The 27,183-nt window shown below is 39.9% G+C and overlaps 1 protein-coding gene across 1 annotated transcript in view; it reads right to left on the bottom strand.

Moving 5' to 3' along the window:
• Positions 1 to 413: 413 nt before the first annotated feature.
• LOC124550999 overlaps positions 414 to 27,183 on the bottom strand; it is a 49,531-nt gene continuing 22,761 nt past the window's right edge. The window contains exons 4-5 of the mRNA XM_047125835.1: positions 26,031 to 26,074; positions 414 to 3,806 (exon numbers count right to left, since the gene is read on the bottom strand). Of these exons, the coding sequence (XP_046981791.1) occupies positions 3,486 to 3,806; positions 26,031 to 26,074 (365 nt within the window). The 3' untranslated portion in view covers positions 414 to 3,485. The remainder of the gene's footprint in view (positions 3,807 to 26,030; positions 26,075 to 27,183) is intronic.

The raw sequence follows: 27,183 nt of genomic DNA, 5'->3' as shown, positions 1-27,183 counted from the left end.
CCCGGTGACACATACTTTTTGTTTACTTCTTGATTTAAAAACAACAGTAACTCTACCGACGGCTGCAGCATACGAAAAATGTGTACCACTAAGTGAGAAGAAAATAGCTGACCTCAAGAAATTGGAGCCATATATCCCTGAACAGCACCTATCGTTTTACAGAGCTCTCTAAAACTGGCCTTCAGTAGACAGCAGAGGGCCTGACAGTGGATAATAGACATAGGTACAAGCAATATTTCACTAAGCTTGCTATTTACCTGATCGTAATTTGTAGTTAAAAGTAGTTGTTCAGAATCTGTCATGTACACATAAAATAAGAATTTTGGTAATGAGAAATAATATAGCTGATCTTCAGAAACTAATAATAACAATTTTTGTATTGAACATAATAAATTTACAAATAAACTGCTGAATAACACAGACTTACATTTCTGGCAACCAATTGATTTCAGAAACAGCACATGTCCACGAACTTTGCGTATTTAATTCATTATATAATCTAATAATTACATCATTGAAAATAGTGACTGGACATCACCAGAAACTGTGCCGTTCAAAGTAAAATAGAGCTGTCAAAGAAAATAGAATACTCAGGCCCACAAACTTATTTTTCCATTTTTCTCAAAATCAACATGCATGGACTAATGCTGTTTCTGCGATCAGTGATTCAGTTACTTGTGATCATATCCATTACTTGCTTGGACATTCTATATAGCAAAAGACATTGATTATTTCCATATCACCAATAGCTTGCGACATGACATTGTAAACAAAAGTTAAGTATTGTCAATCTACTTTATCGTAATAAAAAGCATGCGGTTTGCTTGAATTGTTGTGTAGCTATCCGAGAAAGCAGCATCCTTTAGGCACCCTATAAGAGACGAGTGGACAGGACACCACAAAAAACTTCCTCATCAGCCATTAGACATAGTTTGTTGCTGAGCAAATTCTGTGGCTCCTCTTCCTTTTCTACTTCAAGAAAAGGTTGGTTACTATCAGTACCTTCACTTCACCTTCAGCACCACCACCAGTCCCTACCACTGTCTGTATCAACATTTTGTGACGGTCCCAAACATGTTTGTCTCTATTACTAGCAACACCTCCGGTTTTCCATTTCCTTCGTGTTGGTGCAAACTAAGTCAGAAATTCATTTTATCCAATTATCTCGTAACAGCCAACATCTTTCCACTTCTGCTTTAGTTAGTGTTTCGAGTTAGCCAGAGTGACTAGCAGTACTTATCCGCACTGTCATCACACTATTACCATTTGTGGTGGATGTGGCAGCAGTCTGATGGAGCCCATAGGGATTCTCATTTACATGTGTGACACTTGATTTCAACCACTCATTTCCATTTCCAGCAGTGTGAATAGACCACATCTATGCATAACCTTCCGTCAGCACTGTTACAATTTCTTGTTGTGCTTGAGGTTGTCTCCGCAGGATTAAGAGATTCTGGCAACCACTGTGTGTACTTCTTCAGCACTTTTAATTCACATTCTAGAATGTTTTGATCATCATGTTCTAGACTTGGCTCTACAGTGTTTCCCGTGTAGCACAAGTCATCCTAATGTTGATCTCTGCTATCCTCTACCATGTCATAACGTCCTTTGATCATTCTGCAGGTGTTGACATGGCCAACTCCTTTTGAGTAACATTATCAAACCAATTTAATTCAGCAAAGCCAACTGTTTCCAATATTTTTCTTCTGTACCTTCATTACAGGAGCTATTTTATGGATCGACAATCACCTCCTCTGCATATGCTTGTGAATCTTATTTTTGCTGCATAACTCCTTCCGATCTGCTTCATTCAGCTCATTTATGATTTACATTCTCACTGTCAATCATTACCAGATGATTTTTGAGCAATGGAAGACCCAATTAAGTTTTCACAAAAGCTATGTTTAAACTTTCTATGAGTACATTTTATCCCCCATGGACATCAGTTTTGTCTTCTGTATCTGTTGGTTCCAAAAACATTCCTCAGTGTCTTGCTAGTACAGCATTACTGAAAATATTTTCAGCTGAGACATCATGATGAGCTTATATACTTTTTCTTGTTTTATTTGGGAAAGTTTTAACAGTATAACCATGGTACTAATGGATTCAGTAAGGATTCCTAGTCACACTTTATGATTCTGACTGGATACAGATCTTGCCATTTGATCTTTTCATATGATATTTTAGTAGTTTACATTGGTAGGCACTTCATAATGCCTACATTAAAGAAATATAATATTAGCTAAATAAGATTTTACTGATTATCAAAGACTGTCATCAATTTATATTTGCAACCAAATATGTGAACACACAATTATTCAGAAAAAATAAATTACAAAAGAAAGATACATATTACATGTATCCAAGTCTCCAAGTGTTAACGTCACAGAAACAGTCATTTTACTTCCAATAAGAAACCAAAAGAAGAAAGTTACAAACTGTGTAATTATGGTAAAATATAATTTAAATTCTCTTTTGGAACTTTATATCTCACCAGAAAGCTTAGGAGACAGAGAGACAAACACTTTCTAGTTTTTGTCAAACCTATCCTAAATAGACAATATCCAAATATGAAATGTGGGAATTGCCATAATTTTGGATTCGAAAACATATTTTATTCACGAAACTAACCACACCAAAATTCCTTTTATAACTTGTTATTCCTGATATTGAACACAAAACTTACCTAACTTAGACCTGGAAAATACAAACCTGCAAGAACTGATTTGACAAGCAGATTGAAAGTACCCCCTAAGTCAAACTAAGGATACCAATCTCAACAACACAGAAGTTAACATTCTCATACATGAATATAAATGACTGTAAACTATATTCACAACATGTATAGTTCGTATTGTACCATTTTTTACGAAGTTATTAACCTGTCACAAAAATGTGCAAACAAAAGCTAGAACAACAACACCAGCCTGAACCCAGTGATTTTATAAAGTCTTCAACTGATTGCAACAGACTACTTACTTTTTTGTCATTCATACTACTACTACTACTACTACTACTACTACTACTACCACCCCCCCCCCTCTCTCTCTCTCTCTCTCTCTCTCTCTAGCTTGTTCTGGGAACTATCACACCACCAAAATTGGATGTGAGAATTTATGTTAACTGCAAGATTATTGAGAAGACTTCAACTTCATCCAATTAAGTACAATTAATCCAGTTGCTCCTCCTTCAGTTATGGATAGGTGACATGTTACTGTATTTTTGCCAAGTCCTAAAGTTTCACCACAACAGGTGAACAAAGTGAGCACAGAAAGTCAGAAGGATATTAAGTGCCCCTTGCTCAATACTACTCACATCCTCATATTCGTAAATGATACTTATGTTTTGTTTCACTTAGTGTAGTAGGAGTTACAGGTTTCACGTGGTAACAAAGCCAGCAGTATGTATTTCTCCAATCATTGTTTCCACATAATCTCTCATTTCTGATGCTTCAGTATGGGGAATGACATTTTTGTTGGCAGTTTCTACATTGCCTGTTTCTGCATCTTCGCTATCCAGTAGTTTAAATCCTTTGGCAATAATTCACAGCAGAAATCACACCTATAACTACTTTGAAGGTGTCTCTGCAAATGGAAGAGGAACACTGACTTATGTTTACTTTGAAAGTTGCAGATTTTGCACTGATAATTTTGCTTATCCTGCTCAGCATCAGTCTTTTTTTCAGGCCCTCTGGCTATAACTAATGTTTGGTTCTTTTTTTCACTCGGAGCCACCGTCTTACTCCGTAACAGAGCACCTTTAGATGTCACTGTCTTACTCCGTGACACAGCTTCATTAGACGTTCCCTGTAACAGAAAATATTGGTGTTAGAAATACGCACATTTTCTTCGCAACTAGTAGCTCCAACAACATAACTGCCATTAAAAACAGTGGAGGGCACCGGCAAGTAAAATAGTTATCAATAAAGACTGGAAACATTTCAGAAAAAAACCTGCATTAGTATCCAAATCAGCCAAAAACTTGAATCTTTAGTTTTTCAATTTAACATTATTGATCAGAAGCAAGATAGCGAACAGAAGAGAAAATAGCACACATTTCTACAGAAGGAAAGGAAAAGTTGGATCAAATGAGATACTAGATGCAGGAAGTAATGTAGAAGCAACAACAGACTAAGTTCCATGTCATATACCGATAATTAGTATAGTACTGGAAAGTTCTAGGTGGAATACAGGTAGCGGAACGCGTAGAGGTACATATTCATTGTACAGCTGAGGTGTCCAACTTCTGACAGGCACATAGATACAATTAAAACATTACTAAGCTTTTGGATTATTTTCTTATCCAGAGCTAACACACACACACACACACACACACACACACACACACACACACACACACAGAGAGAGAGAGAGAGAGAGAGAGAGAGAGAGAGAGAGAGAGAGAGAGAGAGAGAGAGAGCACAGGAGGTAAGCAATGGAAACAAATAATAATATGGCACTGGTGAGCCTGTCTTGTGCAGGCACAGTAAGTTGCATGTTGTACACAAAGTACAGAAGAGGTTGTGTGTGTGTGTGTGTGGGGGGGGGGGGGGGGGGTGGATGAAGAGGGAGACTGCTGAGATAAAAGAATGTGTGAAAAGAATGTGTGAGTGTAGATTAGTCAAGCTTAGTGGGAGGCCAGACAAGTGGAGGCAGGTGCGGGTCAGGAGCCAGCAGAGACTGAGGGCAGGATGACTAGAATACATGTCTTGTAAGGATAATTTCTGTTTACTTAACAACATGCGCTTGTTCTTGTTTTTGTGTGTGTGTGTGTGTGTGTGTGTGTGTGTGTGTGTGTGTGTGTGTGTGTGTGTGTGTGTGTGTGTGTGAGTGAGTGAGAGAGAGAGAGAGAGGGAGGGAGGGAGGGGGAGGGGTATTGGAGGGGGGTGGTACAGATGGGAAGCTGGTTGAAACCTGAAATCAATAGCAGTGAGATTTTTTGGGAAATTTTAAGTGTATATCAAAGGAATAGGCAAATGGGAAATGAAAGTGGTGTATCTGTCGCAGTAGACAAGAAGCTGGAATCAACCAAGGGCAAAACTGAAGTGGCATGCGAGATTGTTTGGTGAAGATTCAGTATCAGGGGTGGGCATAAAATGGTAATTGGCTCCTCCTATTGCCCATGAGACTCATCCCCTGATGTAACAAAAAACTTTTAAGAAAACCCTGGTTCACTTATATATAAGCCCAAAATTATATTTTAATCATTGATGGAGATTTTAATCATACAACAATTAATTGGGAAGATACAGTTTTGTTATTGGTGGGCATGATAAGACATCCTGTGAAACTTTACTACGTGCCTTCTCTGGGAACTACCTAAAACAGATAGATAGGAAGCCCACTCATGTTGGAAATATATTGGATTTAATGGCAACAAATAGATCAGATTGAGAGCATACACATCAAAACTGATATCAGTGACCATGACGCAGTTGTGGCAACAATGATTACCAAAATACAACTAAAACAAAACACACACACACACACACACACACACACACACAGAACTAGGTTAAAAAAAAAATCAGTAGTGCCATATCTCAATGAGGAACTTGAAACCTTCAGCCCAAGGCAGGAGCACATAGAGGAGCTATGGCTCAAGTTTCAAAGAATAGTTGACCATGCACAGGACAGATATGTACCCAATAGAGCAGTGCATAATCGGAGGGGGAGGGGGGGGGGGAGACACACGACACCTCCATGGTATACAGTCACTGTAAAGAAACTTCTAAAGAAACAGAGCTTACTACATAATATGTGTAAAACAAAACATAGCACTGAAGATAGAGAGATAATGAATGAGACACGTTTGGCTGTCAACAGAACAATGCATAAAGTCTTCAATGGCTACCATAGCGGAATATTGTCAGATGATCTTTCACAAAACCAAAAGGAATTCCTGTCGTATGTAAAGGCTGTTAGTGGCATCAAAGTTAGTGCCCAGGTCCTAGCGAATGAGACAGGAACTGAAATTGAGAGCACAGCAAAAGTTGAAATGCTTAACTGCATCTTCAAATGTCCCTGTACAAAGGAAAACCCAGGAGAATTGCCCCGATTTAATCCTAATAACACTGAAAAGATCGCTGAAATAAGTATTAGTATAAGTGGTGTTGAGAAACATTTGAAATCATTAAAATTGAACAAAGCTCCAGGGCCTGATGGAATCCCTATCAGTTTACATACTGAAATCACAAATGAGATAGCCCCTGTTACAACTACAATCCATCATAGATCCCTTAAACAGAAAAGCATGCCCTGTTCTTGGAAAAAAGCACAGGTCACAACAGTCTACAAAAAGAGTGGTGGAAGGGATCTACAAAACTGCCATCCCATACCTCTGACATTGATTTGTTGTAGAATCTTAAAACATATTCTGGGCTCAAACATAATGAGGTATCTTGAATAGAATTATCTCCTCAATGCCAACCAACATGGATTTCGAAAAAATCCATCAAGTGAAACCCAACTCGCACTTTTCTCACATGACATACTGATGGCTTTGGATCAAGGCAGACAGGTATATGCAGTATTTCTTAATTTCTGAAAAGCATTTGATTCAGTACCACACCTGTGCTTATTGTCAATGATCATATGTGGTATCAAGTTAAATTTTTAACTGGACTGAAGACTTTTTGGTTGGAGGGGAGGGAGGGGGAGGCACAGCATATCTTGGATGGAGAGTCACTGTCAGACGTGAAGTAACTTCAGGTGTGCCCCATGGAAGTGTGTTGTGACCCTTGCTGTTCAATATACAACGTGATCACCTTCCACACAATATTAATAGTAACCTCAGACTTCTTGCAGATGATACAGTTATTTATAATTAAGTATTGTCTGAAAGACGTTGCATAAATATCAGTCAGGTCTTTGATAGGATTTCAAAATGGTGCAGAGATTGGCAACTTGCTTTAAATGTTCAGAAATGTAAAATTGTGCACTTCCCAAAACGAAAAAACACAGAATCGTATAACTGTAATATCAATGAGTCCCAAATGGAATCAGCCAACTCGTGCAAATACCTGGTTGTTACACTCTGTAGGGACATGAAATGAAATACCGTGTGGCTAGCTAGGGTCTCCCGTCGGGTAGACCGTTCGCCTGGTGCAAATCTTTCGAGTTGACGCCACTTCGGCGACTTGTGTGTCAATGGGGATGAAATGATGATAAGGGCGACACAACACCCAGTCCCTGAATGGAGAAAATCTCCGACCCAGCTGGGAATCGAACCCGGGCCATTAGGTACGACATTCTGTCGCACTGAGCACTCAGCTATCAGGGGCAGACAGGACATGAAATGGAATGATCACACAGTTTCAGTTGTGGGTAAAGCAGGAAATTGACTTCAGTTTATTGGTAGAATACTGGAGAAGTGTAATCTATCTACAAAGTACATTGCTTATAAATCATTCGCGTGAGTGGTTCTACAATATTGCTCAAGAGTGTGGGGCTCACACCAGACAGGACTAACAGAGGATATTTAACATATACAGAGAAGAGCAGCACAAATGGTCACAGGTTTGTTTAATCCATAGGAGAGTGTCACACAAATACTGAAGGAACTGAACTGGAAGATCCTTGATGATAGACGTAAGCTTTCCTCAGAAGGTCTATAAACAAATTTCAAGAACCAGATTTAAATGATTACTCTAGGGGAATACTACAACCCTCTATGTATCCGTCACATAGGGATCATGAGGATAAGATTAGAATAATTACTGCACGCACAGACGCATTCAAACAATAATTCTTGCTGAACTCAATATGTGAATGGAACAAAAAAACACCGTAATAACTGGTAGAATGGGACATACCCTCTGCCTTGCACTTCATGGTGGTTTGCAGAGTATAGTTGTAGATGTACAACCATATGGTTCTGGTTGTGCGGAGGTTTGCCCCAATTTATTCCCCGTACCACTAAAAACATGAATGAACTAAGTATCAGTGTCAGTGGCATTGAGAAACAACTGGAATCATTGAAATTGAACAAAGCTCCAGCATACGGTGGAATCCCTATCAGATTCTATACCGAATTTGCAGCTAGGTTACCCCTCTCAATTATAATCTGTCTTAGATCCCTTGAACAAACAACTGTGCCCAGCACTTGGAAGAAAGCAAAAGTCACACCCTTCTACAAAAACGACAGCAGAAATCATCTACAACATTACCATCCAATATTGTTGACATCAATTTGTTACAGAACCATAGAGGTATTTCATTATGTTTGAGCTAAGAATATTTTCTAATAGAATGTCCTCCAAGCCAACCATCTTGGATTCCGAAAATGTCAAAATCAACTTGCAGTTTCCTCACGACACGCTTGAAGGTAGGGATTAAGGCCATCGGGTAGATGTGGTACTTCTCCATTTCTGAAAAGCATTTGATTCAGTACCACATTATCAAATTTAAGATTTACGAGTATCAGGCAAAATTTGTGTGTGGACTGAAGAATTTTTGGTACGCGGGATGCAGCAAGTTCAAGTTATCTTATATGGAGAGTCATCGGCAGATATAGAAGTAACCACAGGTGTGCCCAAGCGAAGTGTTTTATGACCCTTGCTGTTCCTGTTGTATATTAATAAGCTTGCTTGCAATATTAACACACTTGCTTGCAATATTAACACACTTGCTTGCAATATTAACACACTTGCTTGCAATATTAACACACTTGCTTGCAATATTAACACACTTGCTTGCAATATTAACACACTTGCTTGCATAATATTAATAGCTCAAACATAATAAAATCCTTCTATGGTTCTATAACAAATTGATGTCAATGATATTGGATGGTAGTGTTGCGGATAATTTCTGCTATCATTCTTGTAGAAGGGTGTGACTTTTGGTCTAATGAAGCACTGTACGAGATTATCTTCATAAGATATCAATTTGGTTCAAATGTTGGAAACTTGCTTTAAGCATTCAGAAATATAAAATCACATACTTCACAAAATGAAAAAGTATTATCCTATTACTATGATATCAATGAGTCACAGATAGAATCAGTAAACACATACAAATACCTGGATGTAACACTCTGTAGAGATGGCTCAGTCATGGGTAAGGCAAGTATAGTGTCATAAGAGTTCAACTGTCAAACTACTGTTAAACCTTAATTAACATGTTTTCAATACAGTGTATTTACATCATTTAAAATCTCATCAAAATAGTAACAGTTATAAGACAGTTCACTAATTACCTAATATGGACATCACATCAGTCTAGATGTACTGGACAATGGTGAGAAATGCTTAAACAGTCTGTCGTGAATAAAGGATCGTTAGTATAAGCTGATATTCTGGTGCATCTTTCCAATAATAATGTCATTAAAGACCTTCCTTGAACAGTGCTTGAAGCATGTGGGATCCGTATAAAATGGAACTAACAGAGGATATTGAATGTATACAGAGAAGGGCAGCATGAATGGCCACGGGATTGTCTGACCTGTGGGAGAGTGTCACCGAGATGGTGAAGAAACTGAACTGACAAGACTTTTGCAACGAAATGGTCCAATCCCAAATGTCAAAACCTACGCTGAAATTTTTCATACAATAAGAACAGACTGAAATAAATGTGTTGTTGAAACTTTAGCTGCTAAGGCACATTGCAAATATTTTTAAAAAGTTACTCAGTTTTGCCATACAAAGAACTACTTATACCAGCAGTTTGTAAAGCCCTTCCTGCCTGGCACAAGAACTGACAAATGAGCAGATGCAGCTGTGACAAGAGGACATATCTCCACATAGCGCAAATTCCAAAGTGCACATATGCACATTTTAAACACTTAAACCACACCAAAAACTCTCAAATCATTAATTTCTTGAATAACTTGCAGTTCATATCATCAACTGAACTGTTGCAGATTTAACTGTTACACAAATAACAAGCAGAGGAAAGAAAATCAAGGCAGTGTACAACAGTAAATTACAGCCGACTTCCATCAATTGGGACTTTAGTATGTGGACATGAAATATTTTATAATAATTTCTGTAGCACAGTTCCTGTGATATTTTTTTAAATAATGTATACTTTTGTAATAATTAAACATTTCCTTCTTTATTTCCAGTAGCCACAACAAAAATGCTGGCATCTACTGGATGACAAAAACATTTTCTTTACACCACGCACACCTAATAAAAAAAAGGTATTTAGGCAACTCACAGTAATTACTAGTTTTATTTAAACAGAACTGGTATGGAGTTAAGAAATGGTTGTGGCTGCTGTTCTGCACACTGTGCTGCGTACTAGGCATATTTGATCAAATTTGTAAAACCTGGTGATGCAAATTGACAATGCATCAATTGCAAAACCTCAGAATGTGTGGATGTGAAATTATATCAGATTGATGGAACTGCCCAGACTCCGTCACACACCGCTTAATACCTGATGTTAAATGTTAACTGCCTAATGGAATTGTTATATCAAAAGTGACCCTAAACACGGAATTCTACTGTGGTGAATTGCTATAAAATTCTACTGAATGACTATTTTTACTCAATAAACAAATAATAATAATAATAATAATAATAATAATAATAATGGACTGAAGGAAACTACAAGTTACTTCAAATAAAATAAATTGATGCTTCATTATATTAAAAGCAATGACACAGCATAAGACTTAGTGACAAGACCAATACAATGGCAATAAAGGTATGAAGGAACTGGAAGGGACACTACCATATCCTGGCTGCACATTCAATCACTAACATGAATGCAACCCTCTAAATGTTTTAGTTGCTCAAGTGGTTGGTTGAATAATAAATGAAAGTAATACTATCACTGAAACCGGAACAAACAGTGTTGAGGCAACAGTATGCCCCTTCACAAACATCAGCACCCACCTATTGGCAATGCTGATGCATTCTCACATGAATCAGCTGTGGTGGTAAGTCAGCTGTGTGTGGTCACATGTGAAAATCCAGAAGCTCACTCGTTAGGACTCTGTGACACCGGGAAGTGCCTCCACTGTCTGAACTCTTAAGCTCTCAACGTCTAAAACCAGCAACCTTTCACCCTTCACACCCAAACCGAGGGCGTGCCTTTTCACATGTCTCTGCTCCCGATTCTGCTGTTTGCACTGTGCCAGCCACAACCCCAACCCAGCAAAAAATATGGTACTGTTGCATGAAAACTGCCATGTTTAACAAACTCCTACTACACAATGTCTCCACGTGTAGGGCAATCAGAGCACATATTCCTCGCCACTTTGCTCTATATTCCCATCTGACATTCAGTAGGTGATGGGCAAATCAGAGAACTGTTTATATGCACTTCTGAAATTCCAGATGCCTGACCATGGTTTTGTTATGTTTTAGGGTGCAAAAACAATTAGGGTCATACGTGCCCATGTCAGAACTGTAGAACATGAAGACAAAAAAAAGGAGTTAAAAACGACTACATGTTAAGCCCAATCGCTGGAAGGAAAGGTAGCTAAAAACAGGGAATTTGAGAGAGGTCCGTAAAGTACGCCATAGAGAAACGGAGGTCCTGAACTGAAGATTAAATGGTCCTTCACCATACTGCCATGACAGATAAAAAGTAAAACGCAGTCAACAGCCCATGCATCGTTTGCTAAAACGGCCGATAACTCAGACAACAAACATAAATGAGAACATAAGTAGTTAAAAACATCCTGTCAGAAATGGCAAACCATCAAAGGCCGAGGGCAATGAGCACAAACTGGTTGTGGAGCATCACTTAACACATGGCGATAGTTAAAAGGAAAGTGCCCAATGCGCGACTTAGTTAAAATGATCTCATGGCGAGAGGGCCGAGAAGAGTTCATCCAAGCTGCTGGGAGAGGCTTAGTTCCCTGTAAATAGTCCCATGAAGGGAGGACCAGTGGTGATGCCAAAATGTCACCACCTGCTGACAGACAGAAACACAGATCATCGAAGGGAATGGAAGCACTAGCGGGTCAAGGTAAGAGGACTGCAGTCTTGGCAGCAGCATCAGCAGCCACATTTCCTGCCAGACCAATGTGACCAGGAACCCACATAAACATCGCAGTGGCCCCATCAAGAGTAAGCAAGTGACAGCTTTCCTAGACCTGTTGCACTAAGGGATGGATGGTGCACAGCACACAGAGGCTCTAAAGGGCACAGAAAGTTAGAGCAAATGACTAGAAGGAAGCTCTTACTAGGCTTAGGTATGACAGTTGCTTCACGCCAGCATCTGGGAAATGTGCTATCTGCCCAGATGCAACTGTATGTATAAAGGAGAAAGTGCTTGCCCTGAAGAGAAAGGTTCTGCAACATCTGAATGTGAAGGTCATCTGGCCCTGGGGCAGAGGATCGGGATGAAGCGAAAGCACGATCTAGATCCCTCATAGTAAAGGCAGCTCTGTAGCACTCACGATTCTGAGAAGAGAAGGATATTAACCGAGCCGCCTCCATTCATTTTCGATGTGAGGAAGGCAGGGTGATAGTGTGTGGAGCTCAAAATCTCCTCAAAATAGCAGCCAAAGATGTTGGAGATAGCAATAGAGTCCACTATGACATCATGTGCTACTGTGTCAGGCCAGAAGTTGGGGAATGGACCTTGGTCACATAGAGCCATTGGAGGTTGGCCCACACGATGGAAGAGGGAATGGAACTGTTAAAAGAACTAGTGAATAAAAACCAGCTAGCTTTTTTGCTATGCGACGACACTGTGCACACAACTATTTATAACGAATGTTGTTTGTCATCGTAGGATGACTGTTACAAACGTGGAGAGCACATCTCTGTGCACAAATTGCGTCGCGGGATGCCTCAGTTCACCAAGGGACCGGGACACAGCACACTAAAGACGATGTGCATGGAATGGAACATTCTGTGGCAGTAAGGATAATGTTTGTCAGATGTTCTACCTGGTCATCACAAGTGGAGAACTGTTGTTCATTGAAGGTCGCCAAGGATGAATAAAGCCTCCACTCGGCCTTAGAAAGCTGCCATTTGGGTGTGCATGAAGAAGGGGTAGGAGTCAGCAAACGGATAGCACATGGAAAAAAAAAAATGCTTGATTACATGTCAGAGAGAATGGATCAATCGATATGATGGGCAAGCTGGGCAGTGCAGAAGGAGAGGTCCAAATGGGAACAGGTGTAGAGTCTGAAAGGAATGTGGGTGCTCTCATGTTAAGGCAGATGAGGTCAAGTTGACTGAGAAGGTCAGCCAAGAACGGGATGGTGTGCATTAAAGTCACCAAGCAGCAGAAAGAGGTGGTGATGTTGCCCAAAAACCTGGAGGAAGTCTGCCCTTGTGACACCCAATAATGGAGGGATGTAAATGGTACAAAGAGAAAAGGTCATGCAAGGAAGGAAAATGCAGATTGCAACAGCTTGAAGCTAGGTAGTCAGGCAGATGGGTTGACTATGAATGTCATCCCAGGGAGCACCATGACTCCCCTATGAGATGGAATGCGTGTGGGCACTAAGGACGTATCTACCTTTCTCATCACACGCTAGACTCCAATGACAACCTGATCAGAGAGGTACATTTAGATTTCTGCCTTGGTCAGACCATCAAGCAGCCTAATGTAAATAGCACCATGGGGAGAATTCAGCACTTGATGGGGCTCAACAGGATAGCTGTGGAGGAGTGAAGTTGCAAGCAGTTGTGCTTGAGAATCAGAAGTAGTCTCCAAAAGCAAATTGCCATTGCATAAACGAGAGCAGGATTTCACAGGGTACTGATGTAGCCATCTTTGAGGTGGAGGTAAACATTTAGGAAGGTGGCTTGTTGGGTTGAGTAGGACCAGGTGAAACAAATGGGGGAGAAGTTGTTGAGGTTCTGGAGGAATGTGGACAGGGGGTCCTCACCTTCAATCCAGATAGCAAAGACGTCATCAATGAATCTGAACCAGGTGAGGGGTTTAGGATTATGGGCTTTTAGGAAGGATTCCTCTAGATGGCCCATGAATAGGTTGCATAGGATGGTGCCACATGGGTGCCCACAGGCATACACTGGATTTGTTTATAGGTAATGCCTTCAAAGGAGAACTAATTGCGGGTAAGGATACAGTGGGTCATGGTGACTAGGAAGGAGGTTGTTGGTTTGGAATCTGTCAGGCATTGGGAAATGGGATTAGGAATGATAGTGTACAGGGAGGTGGCATCAACAGTGATGAGCAGGGCACCATGAGGTGAAGGGACAAGAACTGTGGCGAGTTGGAGGAAATGGTTAGTATCTTTTATATAGGAAGGTAGGTTCCAGGTAATAGGTTGAAGTGCCACAACACGATGTGGCATGAACTCTACTAATGACTGAAGTAGTGCTGGAGGGAATTGACACCATTAATTCTGCAGGGCTGTTCATAAATCCGTAAGAGTACGAGGGGGTAAAGATCTGGTCTGAACAGCATGTTGCAAGGCATTCCAGATATGCTCAATAACGTTCATGTCTGGGGAGTTTGGTGGCCAGCTGAAGTATTTAAAATCATAAGAGAGTTCCTGGAGCCACTCTGTACCATTTCCGGACATGAGGGGTGTTTCACTGTCCTGCTGGAACTCGCCAAATCTGGCAGAATGCACAATGGACATGAACGGATGCAGGTGATCAGAGAGGATGCTTATGTATGTGTCACCTGTCAGAATCGTATTTAGATGTATCAGGGGTCTAGTATCACTACAACTGCACATGCCCACACCATTACAAAGCCCCCACCAGCTTCAACAGACTCCTGCCGACATGCAGGGTCCATGGATTCATGAGGTTGTCTCCATACCCATACATCTCCATCCACTCGATACAATTTGAAATGAGACTCGTCTGACCAAGCACCATATTTCCAGTCATCAACAATCCAATGTCAGTGCTGACAGGCCCAGGCGAGGCGTAAAGTTTATGTCTTGCAGTCAGCAAGGGTACATGAGTGGGCCTTCAGCTGAAAGCCAATATCGATGATAGTTTTATTGAATGGTTCACATGCTGACACTTGATGGCCCAGCACTGAAATCTGCAGCAATTTGTGGAAGAGTTGCACTTCTGTCATGTTGAATGTTTCACTTCAGTTGCTGTTGGTCCCATTCTTACAGGATCTTTTTTCGGCCGCAGCGATGTCTGAGACTTGATGTTTTACTGGATTCCTCTCACGGGACACTCGTGAAATTGTCATATGGGAAAATCCTCACTTCATCACTACCTGGGAGATGCTGTGTCCCATCATTTGTGTGCCGTTTATAACACCACATTCAAACTCACTTAAATCTTGATAAGGTGCCATTGTGGCAGCCGTAACCGATGGAACAACTGTGTGAGACATTTGTTGTCTTATATAGGCCTTGCCGACCACAACACCGTATATGCCGGTTTACATGTTTCTGTATTTGAATATGCATGCCTATACCAGTTTCTTTCATGCTACAGTGTAAATAGATGCACAAGCTTATACAGGCAACAACATAAAGTTATCATAACTTCAAAACAAGAACTAATCTTCCATTTTCATTAACATTTTCACCATCAGCAAATCTGAAAACATAAAGATTAGATGTTTTCATGCCACTTACAGGAAAAAAGTAAACTTTTGTTTGCTAGTTTAATAGTTTGAGGTGGTGGCTTACAATATTTAATCCTGAATTGTCTCTGAGCTGCAGAAGTGAATTTGGATTCATAAAACCGTAAACAACACTGCACAAGTTCTACACCATTATATGACTCCATGATGACTGTTGAATAACTCATTTGTGCATGCCACCTAGAGGGAACATTGGGAACCAACAGTGTTAGGTGGGAGTAAAACTTTAATACATACTGCACTCAGTGCTGTTTCAAACATTTCTGTATAATTTAATTGGATACATAAAAAAATCTACTACCCAAGCGGTGGCAGAACACACACATAAAAGAAGGTTGTGAATCATTATTTGGATGCTTCAGTCCAATTTCAGTAGTCAATTTTTGCAACTCGTGTGCTCTGAGATAGTAGGTCACCGATTGCAGAGTTTTCATAGACAGTGCCTAATCATTAATGGACCACTTGATCAGGAAGCATAATTAATATAAATAAACAATATAGCAGCTTACAGCCATGAGGCAAGTTCATACACAGCAGTGAGGCTTATTAATGAGATCAGGATACAACGTTTTAAGAGTAGGTGAAAAGGGGTGGTATGGGAGGAAGTGTATACAGCTAAAGAGTTACTAAATGTCAAATTCAATTTATCCCATAGTAAATCTGTGTCAATATTTCAAAGTTGCTTTCCTAAAAAATTATCCACAATATATATTAGAAACCAAGTAAACCATGAATAACTGAGGGTATTAAAATCTCTTGTGTAAGAGGGGGGAAAATTATATAAAGGCCAGAGTTAGTTAAGATAAATCATTTGCATACTACAAAAAAATTTTGTATTACTTTAAGGAAAGTCTTACAATGTCCAGAAGTATGCATGTCCTGACAGGAATAAATAATGCAGATAATAAGATTAAAACTATATGGGATATTGTCAAATGGGACACAGGACAGCTAGCCAGTCTATAAGATACCATAACAAACCAGTTGACAATGGTGTGACTGATAATACTTAAGTTGCGAGTACTTTTGGCAGTCACTTTCTAAATGTAGCAGCAAAAATAAGAATATATGGTCCAGTCAAAGAAGCAAGAGATTAAAAATATCATTTCACTTACACATGACTTTAAGCGACTACAAGTAGCACCAGCATCTTTCACCAAAATTGAAAGAATTATAAAAACTCTCAAATACAAAAGCACATGTGGTGTTGATAGAATGTCAAACAGAATTCTCCACATAAAAGTGGTTTCAACTTAATAAGTGATGTCCTTAATGATACATGCAGTGCATTGCTGGTGCAGAGAATTTTTCCAGACATGTTAAAATATGGTTCAAATGGTTATGAGCACTATGGGACTTAACATCTGAGGTCATCAGTTCCCTAGACTTAGAACTACTTAAACCTAACTAACCTAAGGACATCACACACATCCATGCCTAAGGCAGGATTCAAACTTGCGACCGTAGCAGCAGTGCAGTTCCAGACTGAAGCACTTAGAACCGCTCCGACACAATGGCCAGCGTTAAAATATGCAATGGTTAACCCTCTTCATAATATATGTGACAAGACAGGCTTAAACAATCATCATAAAATTTCCTGACTTACGGGGAATGCTATTTATACAGTCACTCATCAAAGAGAATACACCTTAAATAATTAATATCGCCAGTTGATATTTTTTGCGATTTTTCCATGGCGTTTGATTGTGTATATCATCTTATTTGCTAGTTTGAATTATACTTAACAAAAGGTATACAAAAGATTATGCTGAATAATTCAAACAATGTCTGAAGGGAAGAAAATTTTAGTGACTGGGGAGAAACGACAAAGGGAGTCCCACAGTGTTCAATTTGGGGTCCACTCAAATTCCTTATCTAGGTGAATGACCGTACACCTAAAATACAAGCAGCATTGGTTTGCAATGATACTAGTGCTATAATAAATCCCATTAAAGAGAAAGCAACAGAAGGGATTGTAAACAATGGTTCTCAAAGAACTGTTAAGTGGTTCTCTGAAAATGGACTTCCCTAAATGGGGGGGGGGGGGGGGAACCTAATTCCTAATTCAGTCAGTACAAGTCAGTCACACCACAGCACATGAGCAGGAGGCAGTGAATAGGATAGAATGCTCCAAATTTTTGGGTGTACATATTGCATATTGATGAAAACTTGAACTGGAAGAAGCATATTACTGAGCTTCCCAGACAGTTAAGTTCAGCTGCTTTCGCTCTTTGTATAATTGGTAACTTTGGGAACAAATGAATCAGCTTCCTTAGATATTTTGCTTAGTTCCACTCACTCAGTAATGTCTTATGGGATATTTCTGGAGTAACTGAAAACTCAGAAAGGAAGTATTGGTTACACAAAAGTGAACAGTAAAAACAATGTGTCGCGTTCACCTATGGACGTCAAGTAGGTACCTCTCCTAGGAGCTATCACTAATGAAATTCCGCCACAATTTGAGAAGTACAGTGATGTCCACACCTACAACACTGAAGGGATAAATGGCCTTTATTTTCCATTATTAAAACTGCCAGTGGCTCACAAAGTAGTGTAACATGCAGCAACAAGAATTTTGATTATTTGCACAACATAAAACATCTGACAGATAGCAAAGCAAGTTTTAAATATAAGTCATTTCTCCTGGACAGCTCTGTCTATTCCACTGATGGATTTTCACTTAAATACTGGTAACCAGTAAATAAAAATATAAAAATTCAAAAATAAATAAAAATTGTTTTAAGTGTAGCTGCAAACTCATGTGTCCATTCCTGTAAACTGGTGTGTCCCACATCATTTTGATAAAAGAACATTGAAATGCTTTATGGTACATGTAATTAACCAACTAATACCTTTTCTGGAAGCAAGTCTGCCTCAAAAGAGAGAATAAATACATCACGGTCTTGAATACACCACAGTCTATATTGCTGTCCGGTGGTCCTTTATATACACAATGTATGAAGTGGATCCCTTTCCCCTCTAAGTGTTCACATAGTTTTCCATTGGTGTGCAATGTGAGGTCACTGTGAAAACTAGCTCCCAGAACACGCTGAGGTTACCATGATGGTAACAGGGGTATCACCCAGTTGCTTACAAAGACAGTAACACCTGAGACTGGGTAGCATTTGATGAATTAAAGGTGGAACCATTTTGCAGTTTGCTAAGGAAATAGAGTTTGTCAAACATTTTCAATATCTTCCAGAAAAAACAAACAAACAGTAGTTTTGTAGAAAGTAGGACACTTCATCTGCTTGGGTGCAAACCAGGAACTGAGGGGAATAACTCTCCAAAGGTCACCTGCATCGGCTTTCCTCCATCACATGGTCAAGGAAAGAAAGTTCCTTGGGTGGTAACACTTGGCTTATATACTCCTACATCTAATTGTGATCTGCCCCCATCAGACCCTGCCCAACATTGAAACCCAGCCTACATCCACAGAAATCCATCACCTAAAAACTGATCCCAACCAGATAATCTTAACTGCCAACAAAGGTTTCACCAGCAGTCAGGTATGTCCATCTACAAGCCCTGCCACTAAGATGCCAATCCACAAATCCAGCTGACATTTCCCAATCTCCATTGACTCAAAATTTACAACCTTCTACATCCTCACCCATAATTGCTTCTCCACAAACAAATCCATGGTACAGCAATGGGGACCTGCATGGCACCATCCTAACCTATTCATGGACCATCCAGAGGAATCCTTCCTAATCACTGACAATCCCAAACCCCACCTGTTTCAGATTCATTGACGAACATGTCGACCAAGGCAGTGCGCTCTCACCCCACATTCATCCAGAAACTCAACACCTTTTCCCCCATTCGCTTCACCTGGTCTTCCTCTGCCCAATAAGCCACCTTCCTTTGTTTTTACCTCCACCGCAGGCATGGCTACATCAGTACCTCCGCCCTCTGGACCTACCAACCACCAACAAAACCTCCATTTCAACAAGTGCCAACTAATCCATAGCCAGTCATTCCTTCCATACAACCTATGCACCTGTCACTGTTTGTAGTAATGAGCAGTCCCTCTCCAAATATGCCAAGAGTCTCACTGAAGCCTTCACATACCAAATTACCCTCCAAACCTCATCCAGAAACGGATCCCTTTTACTTTCCCACCTGTAACCTACCATCCCCCACCACCCACTGTCTAGCCACAAAGGAGCACTCCTCTCATGACTCAGTAACAGCAAGGACTAGGGCAACTATATCACATTCACTGCCCAGATTGACTATTACCTGTTGTGCCCTGAAATTAGGAATATCCCCTCCACCCCAACCTAAGCAACACACTTGTCCATTCCTAGTCCACCCTTGCTCCCAACTAGTTGCCTCATGATTCAAAGACCCAGATGCAAGACCTGTCCCATAGAACCTCCCACTATCACATACTTCATTCCTGTCACTGGCATCTCCATCCCATCAAAGACAGAGTCACATGCAAAGGTAGCCATGTTATCTACGAACTAAGCAGTAAACACTGTGCCACATTCTACATGGGCATGAAACCAAATTGCTGTCTGTCCACCACCAAACTAGGGCTGAGAAACAGCTGGGCTGCCCAGTTGCTGAACATGAACATGCCACACAACACAATGAGCTTCACTTAAATTATTGCTTCATAGCCTGTGTCATCTGGATTCTTCTCGGCAACAGCAGCTTTATTAAATGCACATGTGGGAACGCTGCCTACAAGAAATCCTTTGTTCCCATAGCTCCCTGGCCTCAACCTTCACTAGTCCTCCTCCACCTGCCTATCCCCTTCCCTACTCCCACTCCAGTACTACTCCCACACACCTTCTATCCCACCAATGAAACTGATTAGTACTTTCCTCTTCTGTATTTATACCCTCCCCCTCCCCCTAAAGAACAGCCTCGTGACACTGCACCTGACAACCCTGCCCTGTTGTAAAATGTAAACTTTCACAACTGGAAATGTCACAATTAATACAACATTACAGGCTATTATGCTGTGGTCGGACGGATTTCACATTAAAACCCAATGTTCTGTCTGCATCTGCAGACGACATTTTCAAGGGGGATTGTACTTTCTTTGAGAGTCCAATTCACATCCTGACTTACTACCATTTGCGCGTGCTACCATGCAGTGATGTGACGTCACATTTTTGAATACCTGTGTGCAACTGGCCAATGTCAGTTGCAACCGAAAAAGGTGAGAGTGATTAAGACAATACAGAGAGCATACCTTTTGTGACAAATGAGAGCAGAGCATATACGAGACAAGGAAAAAAAATTCCTTGATTTTTCCCAGATTTCCCAGTTAAAAATATGCTTTCTCCTGGGTGAAAATACACTTTTTCTGAGTTAAGTGACAGTATACTTTTCCTGAGTGTAGAATGTATCAATCCTTTGAATGGTTATAGTTTTTTTACACCAGTGTAGAATTTCCCGGCACTTTAGAAAACAAAACTCAGGGGAAAAGCACGTTTTGGAAAAATGTTTGATGTGCAGCAACATGTATACTGCATATTTTTGTATTACGAAATTATAAATTTGAATTCCACCAAACACCATACATTACTTTCTGAAGCATTGAAATTGAGATTGCTATGTGCTTTTCTAAGAGTCACTGCTCATGTCACGTGATTTCGGCAGCTGATGACAGCGGATAGCCAGAGCAAAGAACACGTGACGTAGTCAGCCAACAGCAACATCACTGTTAAGTAGTGCGAACACACAAATCAAATAGGAAAAGTTAATGGTTTAAATTAATTTACATAGTGTTGCTACAAGAAAAGCTTTCACATATAATATTGGTCTCAAAGATTAATTAATAAGCTACAAGAGAAGCTAAGCTTTCACACATAATGTTAATCTTTTTTGAGTGTGTTACACTTTAAGATACGTCACACAACTGGGCCAGTAAAATTTTTAACAATGACATAAATGTTTGATCTTTTGGGCTCTAAATTCTTCTAAATGGTCATCCTCAAAGAATTGATTTTTAAATGAGAGTCAAATGCTCTGTGATTTAAGAAATTCATCGTACATTCTCACACATAGTTCACCTAGCGTAAAAGGAAATTTACTTTGGAAGTAATGCTTTCCACACAACCATTTGCAGTATTTTCCCACGATCTGTTAGAAATAGTTTCATTTCAGCAGTAGCCAGACAGCGCCAGATAACCGCTTGAACAGCTACGATGACGCAGGAAGCCCGTATGTTTGTACTTGTAAAACATTGAAAGATCTTACATTATGTCATAAAAGAAACGAGACATTAGAGGATATTCCAAGTGCATCAGAATTTCATGAACCATACTAAAATGCATAATTCGGCCTAAACTGCACATTCGTATGTCCACATTTGATTGTAAATTTTCTTAGAGTACCAGTTCTGTATTATCTCGTGTTTGGTTCTTTATTATGGCATAATGCCATACGTGCTAGAAGATAAAAACATGCACTTGAAATGCAGCGAACAGTTAAAACTAGCCAATAGTGTGGAATTAAACACTTCATTTCAAATTAATTGACTGCCTCAGCAGAAAAGATTAATAAAAGCCAAATATCTTCAGCAAACTGACAAAAATAACTTAATTGTTCTGCAAGAAGATTAATACTTGACTGTCAGAAAGGCGGAAATAAAATAAAACCTGAAACTAAAAACATATTTTAGCCTTCCATAATTATGTGAATGTATTTTAATTGGCTTGATAGCTCCCGGCAACAGGAATCCATTTTGTTTTCATTTGACGTGAGAGCAATAAACAAAGAGGAAATAGCAAAATCACTAACGTAAACACATGTCATGTGACTACCTACCCCACCACTACAACTCAGACTGCTCTTTGTATTAACCCTGGATCTACAATATTTCCGAATGGGGGCAATACTAGATAGTAGTGCCCCCTCACCCATCCTCCCTTGAGCGTTTAAAATAGGATGCCAAAAACTTAAAATCGACTTTTCAAAAATTTGTTCACAGTGCACATCTTTCTGAAGAGTCTGATACATAAAACATATGTGTGTGAGGAAATGTAAGACATGTTATTTGGTCCTAAGTGTGCCAAAGTGCAGTGCCACACCTCTTCACACAGAATTCTGCTATCACACGTCACGGTATTTCACTCCGTGGAATTCAAACATGTAATATTTTGCAATGGATGCCATTAAACTATATTCAGGAAAGAAAATTAAAATGTCCTGTGGTGCCTCTCCTGCTCTCAGTCGGCCGGTTTGACATCCTAATCCTCTTAAAAAAAGAACTCGCAATTAATACTGGATGGAATTATTTGCAACCGGAAGAACAAGAACCCTTCAGGAAATCTGCACTCTTTTTTTGCCTACTAGCTAATAATTTGCTGTTTTGTGTGACATAAAATTAAATATAGGATACATAAAACCAATAAAGACAGTACACATTTCTTCAATCCTTTAAGTCTTAGTACTTTTCCCTCTCTAATCCAGCTACAGATTTACATACCATGCTTTCCTTTTTGGAAAAGAATCTATTACTTCATCAATTTTCGTCAAACGTTTTGCTAAATGAAAAAACAAAATGTCGTCTAATATTGAAAAAGCTGTTAATACAAATAGTACCTAAGACTGACACAATTTCTCAATCTGGTAACATTTATTTTGTCACTGTTTGCTAAATAAAATGAAACAGGTCTACTTAATATTGCAGAAATTGTACCGCACACCAAAAAGCGAGACTGTTTTGGCACAAATGGTCATTTTTATAACAGAATATAATTCATGAAGTACCAATATCAAAAGTCTGTCAGGTCTACTACAAGCAAAAAGTTTTATGTTGGAAATTTCATTCATAAGCCCCAGCTACTGAACCACGAGATCGAAAAGTAGTAGTACGAAATTTTTGTATAAATGTGGAATCATCCCATTCTTCCATATTTTGTGCGATGTCTCCGTTTCTTCTCCTTCCTCATTCTAACAATCCTGTCATCACTAATTCTATAACTATTCTTGCCAGTATCAAAACTTATTCTCCAGTTAATTTCACTAACCCTGCCACAATCACCAGTTTAGTTATCCCATGTTTATTCTTCAGTTAGGAATTATTACGTGTTCATAAAACGTGTTTTCCATGATACTTCCAGAATAGAACTATAGCAGCTGTACAAATGGCCCTTACTAGTCTAGATGTCTGGTCAAAAATTTTCTGTCAAAATTTCATTTTCTGGGATACACCGAGAAGATAATATGCAATCTTTTTGTTAGTCGTTTATTTCCACTCTGGTAGTCCGAATCTACGGATTTCGCTAGTAATTACAACAACGTTGATCGTTCGCAAACCCAGTCAATCAGAACAGCAATTGGCATTCACCCATTCGGATTTGTATAGCCCCATCCCCTTTTGTCTGCAGGAAAGGAAAGTTAATTTCTAGAGGTGACTGGGATTCCCCTGGCAGAGACACCATGTACACTGTGCATGCATTCAAAAATCAACTTTTGATTCATTCAGAAATCAACTTAAAATGTGTTCAAAAATGTTCAAATACCAATAGGGATACGTTTCAAAATCACATGAATAATTGATAGACCAACATGCACTGGATGCTAGGCACTTTGTGACACAAGGGTTTTTTCCTCAGGAATATGAATTTGGCAACCCCCACCCCCCCTCCCTGAAGTTTCCACCCAGGGCAGATACCCTGGTTTTTCACCTCGTCCACGGGCCTGTTGCACATGCATAAATATGGCAGCTTAAGCGCACCAGTAAAATTTTTCTGGTTAACAGCTGGCTGCTTGCTACTATTGTCTATACAGCTAACTGCCATACTTCTGTAGCCAAAAGCAGGGGAAGGTACTACTCATATCCGACTCAACTATGCATGCGCATGAGCTCGCTCGCAACTGCTCGAATGAACCTAATGTAAACAGTTGTGACATCACGCCCATTGGAGGCAATTTGTTTTTATGAAGTATTGCAAAGTCTTTCTAAAGCCTTTGACACATTTAGCTGTTGGCAGACACTTGTATGAGCACTGAGTTTTGTTGTTGTATATGGCACAATTCCTTTGCAACTGAAGTTTTTTATTTCTGTTTCTCTTTTTTTCCTCTCATTCACGATATATTGTTGCAATAGCGAGATACAGTAATGTCCTTTGTTAGAGTACTGGTTCTTACCAGTCAAAGTTACAAACATTTAACTGAAAACTAAAACAATGAAAAATTCCTGGAATTCTAAAAAATTCCCGGGTTTCTCCCAGATCTCCTGGTTGTCCGGGACCGTATACACCCTGGAGAAGGATGAACAAATGCTGATGAAGTACTTTTTGTAAAGTAAAGCTGTGAGTACCGGGCGTGAGTCGTGCTTCGGTAGCTCAGTTGGTAGAGCACTTGCCCGCGAAAGGCAAAGGTCCCGAGTTCGAGTCTCGGTCGGGCACACAGTTTTAATCTGCCAGGAAGTTTCATATCAGCGCACACTCCGCTGCAGAGTGAAAATCTCATTCTGGAAACATCCCCCAGGCTGTGGCTAAGCCATGTCTCCGCAATATCCTTTCTTTCAGGAGTGCTAGTTCTGCAAGGTTCGCAGGAGAGCTTCTGTAAAGTTTGGAGGGTAGGAGACGAGGTACTGGCAGAAGTAAAGCTGTGAGTACCGGGCGTGAGTCGTGCTTCGGTAGCTCAGTTGGTAGAGCACTTGCCCGCGAAAGGCAAAGGTCCCGAGTTCGAGTCTCGGTCGGGCACACAGTTTTAATCTGCCAGGAAGTTTCATATCAGCGCACACTCTGCTGCAGAGTGAAAATCTCATTCTGGATACTTTTTGTTCCTTTTTGGCATGTTCATTTAGTTACAATCTTTTAAATTTTTCTCTCTTCACTTTCCAAAAATAAAGTTTTAACCAGAACTTGTGGAATTCAAAGTTTTGGTTGCCGCAAGTTATCAAATGTTGGGTTGCTGAATAAATCAATGTAATTACATCACACTTCATCATACTGAAGAGTTTAAAGCCTGCTGATAATTTGTCAGAAACAAAGAGCAAGATCAAAATTGGCTTCAACCTCATCCCTTTCTTCTTTTAAAGTAATCATTACTCGATATAACTGAAAGAAAGCACATACAATTTAACTCAGGCTTTCAAACCGTTGTTTATTAATATGAGGCTCACGCCTTTACTACTGCAGTAATCTAATCTGAAGAAAGACCTTCCAACTAGTCTCAAGAAAATACATAATTGCAATTCTTAGGGGGGAGGCAAACCATTCATACTTTAACTGAAACTTTAACTCAATGGCTCATTTTAGGATTTTGTAAAATACAATATTAAAAATTTCAACTTATGCCCATAAGCTCTTTTACAGTCACATTGTTTACAAACAAATACCTCTGCACTTTTTAATAAGTATCTAAGTGCGACAAGAGACTAAAGATTTAAAATCAAGTCTTCTGTGGCTATCAGCAGACCTGATATTTTGCCATTCCTGGCCAGCAATTCTGGTTCCATTTTATAGTTTTCTCAGGTGGATTTCCTTTTGACATAAAATCTAATTTTAATAGCTTTCAATACAAATATCTTATGTTTACTGGTGTTCTTACCTTTTCAGGCAGGCCTAGGCAAATATCGTGCTTCTCCGCAGGAACTGCATGCACAAAGAAAAAAATTTCAAGAAACTTTCTGGGTATTTCACAACAAAAATACAATTCAAAGAAATTTATGCTTAGATACTTACTATTCTAGCTTTCTAAGTTAACATACACTGATGACAAAAGTCATGGGATGGCAATATGCACTGCACAACAGGAATTAACAGACTTTGAATGTGAAATGGCAGTTGGAGCTAAATGCATGGGACATTACATTTTGGAGCTCACCAGGGAACACAATATTCTGAAATACACTGTCAGAGTGTGCCAAGAATACCAAATTTCAGGCATTATCTCTCAATACAGACAACACAGTGACCGACAGCCTTCACTTGATGACAGAGCAGTGGCAGTTGCATAGAGTTGTCAGTGCTAACATACATACAACACCGCATGAAACAACCACAGAAATCAATGAGGGGTGTATGACGAACTTATCTGTTAGGACATTGTGGCAAAATCTGGTGTTAATGGGCTATAACAGAAGACTGACAGAAGTGCCTTAGCTAACAGTACATCATCTGCAGTGCCCGTCTTGGGCTCATGGCTACATTAGTTGGACCCTAGATGACTGGAAGACCATGGCCTGGTCAGATGAGTTCCAAATTCAGCTGGTAAGAACTGATGGTGGGGTTCAAGGGTGGCACAGGGCCCACGAAGCCATGTACCCAAGTTGTCAACAAGGCACTGAGCACGCTGGTGGTGGCCCCGTAACAGTATGGGCTGCGTTTACATGGAGTGGACTGGGTTCAGGTCCAACTGAACCAATAATTTACTGGAAATGGTTATGTTGGGCTACCTGGAGACCACCTGCAGCCATTCATTCATCGACTTCATGCTCCCAAACATGTTATCAGGCCACAATTGTTTGTGGTTGGTTTGAAGAACATTTTGACCAATTCGAGCAAATGATTTGGTCACCCAGATCGACTGACAAATTCCATTGAACATCTAAGGGACATAAAGAAAAGGTCAATTCATGCACAACATCCTGTGCTGGCAACACTTTTGCAATTATGGATGGCTACAGTGGCAGCAAAGCTCAGTATTTCTGTAGGTGACTAGGACCTGTTGAGTCCAAGCCACATTGAGTTGCTGCAATATT

Source organism: Schistocerca americana, chromosome 9 (genome assembly GCF_021461395.2).
Source record: "Schistocerca americana isolate TAMUIC-IGC-003095 chromosome 9, iqSchAmer2.1, whole genome shotgun sequence".
In the NCBI taxonomy this organism is placed as follows: Eukaryota; Metazoa; Arthropoda; class Insecta; order Orthoptera; family Acrididae; genus Schistocerca; species Schistocerca americana.
The sequence above is the reverse complement of the archived record's forward strand: the minus strand, read 5'-3'. Positions and strand labels throughout refer to the sequence as shown.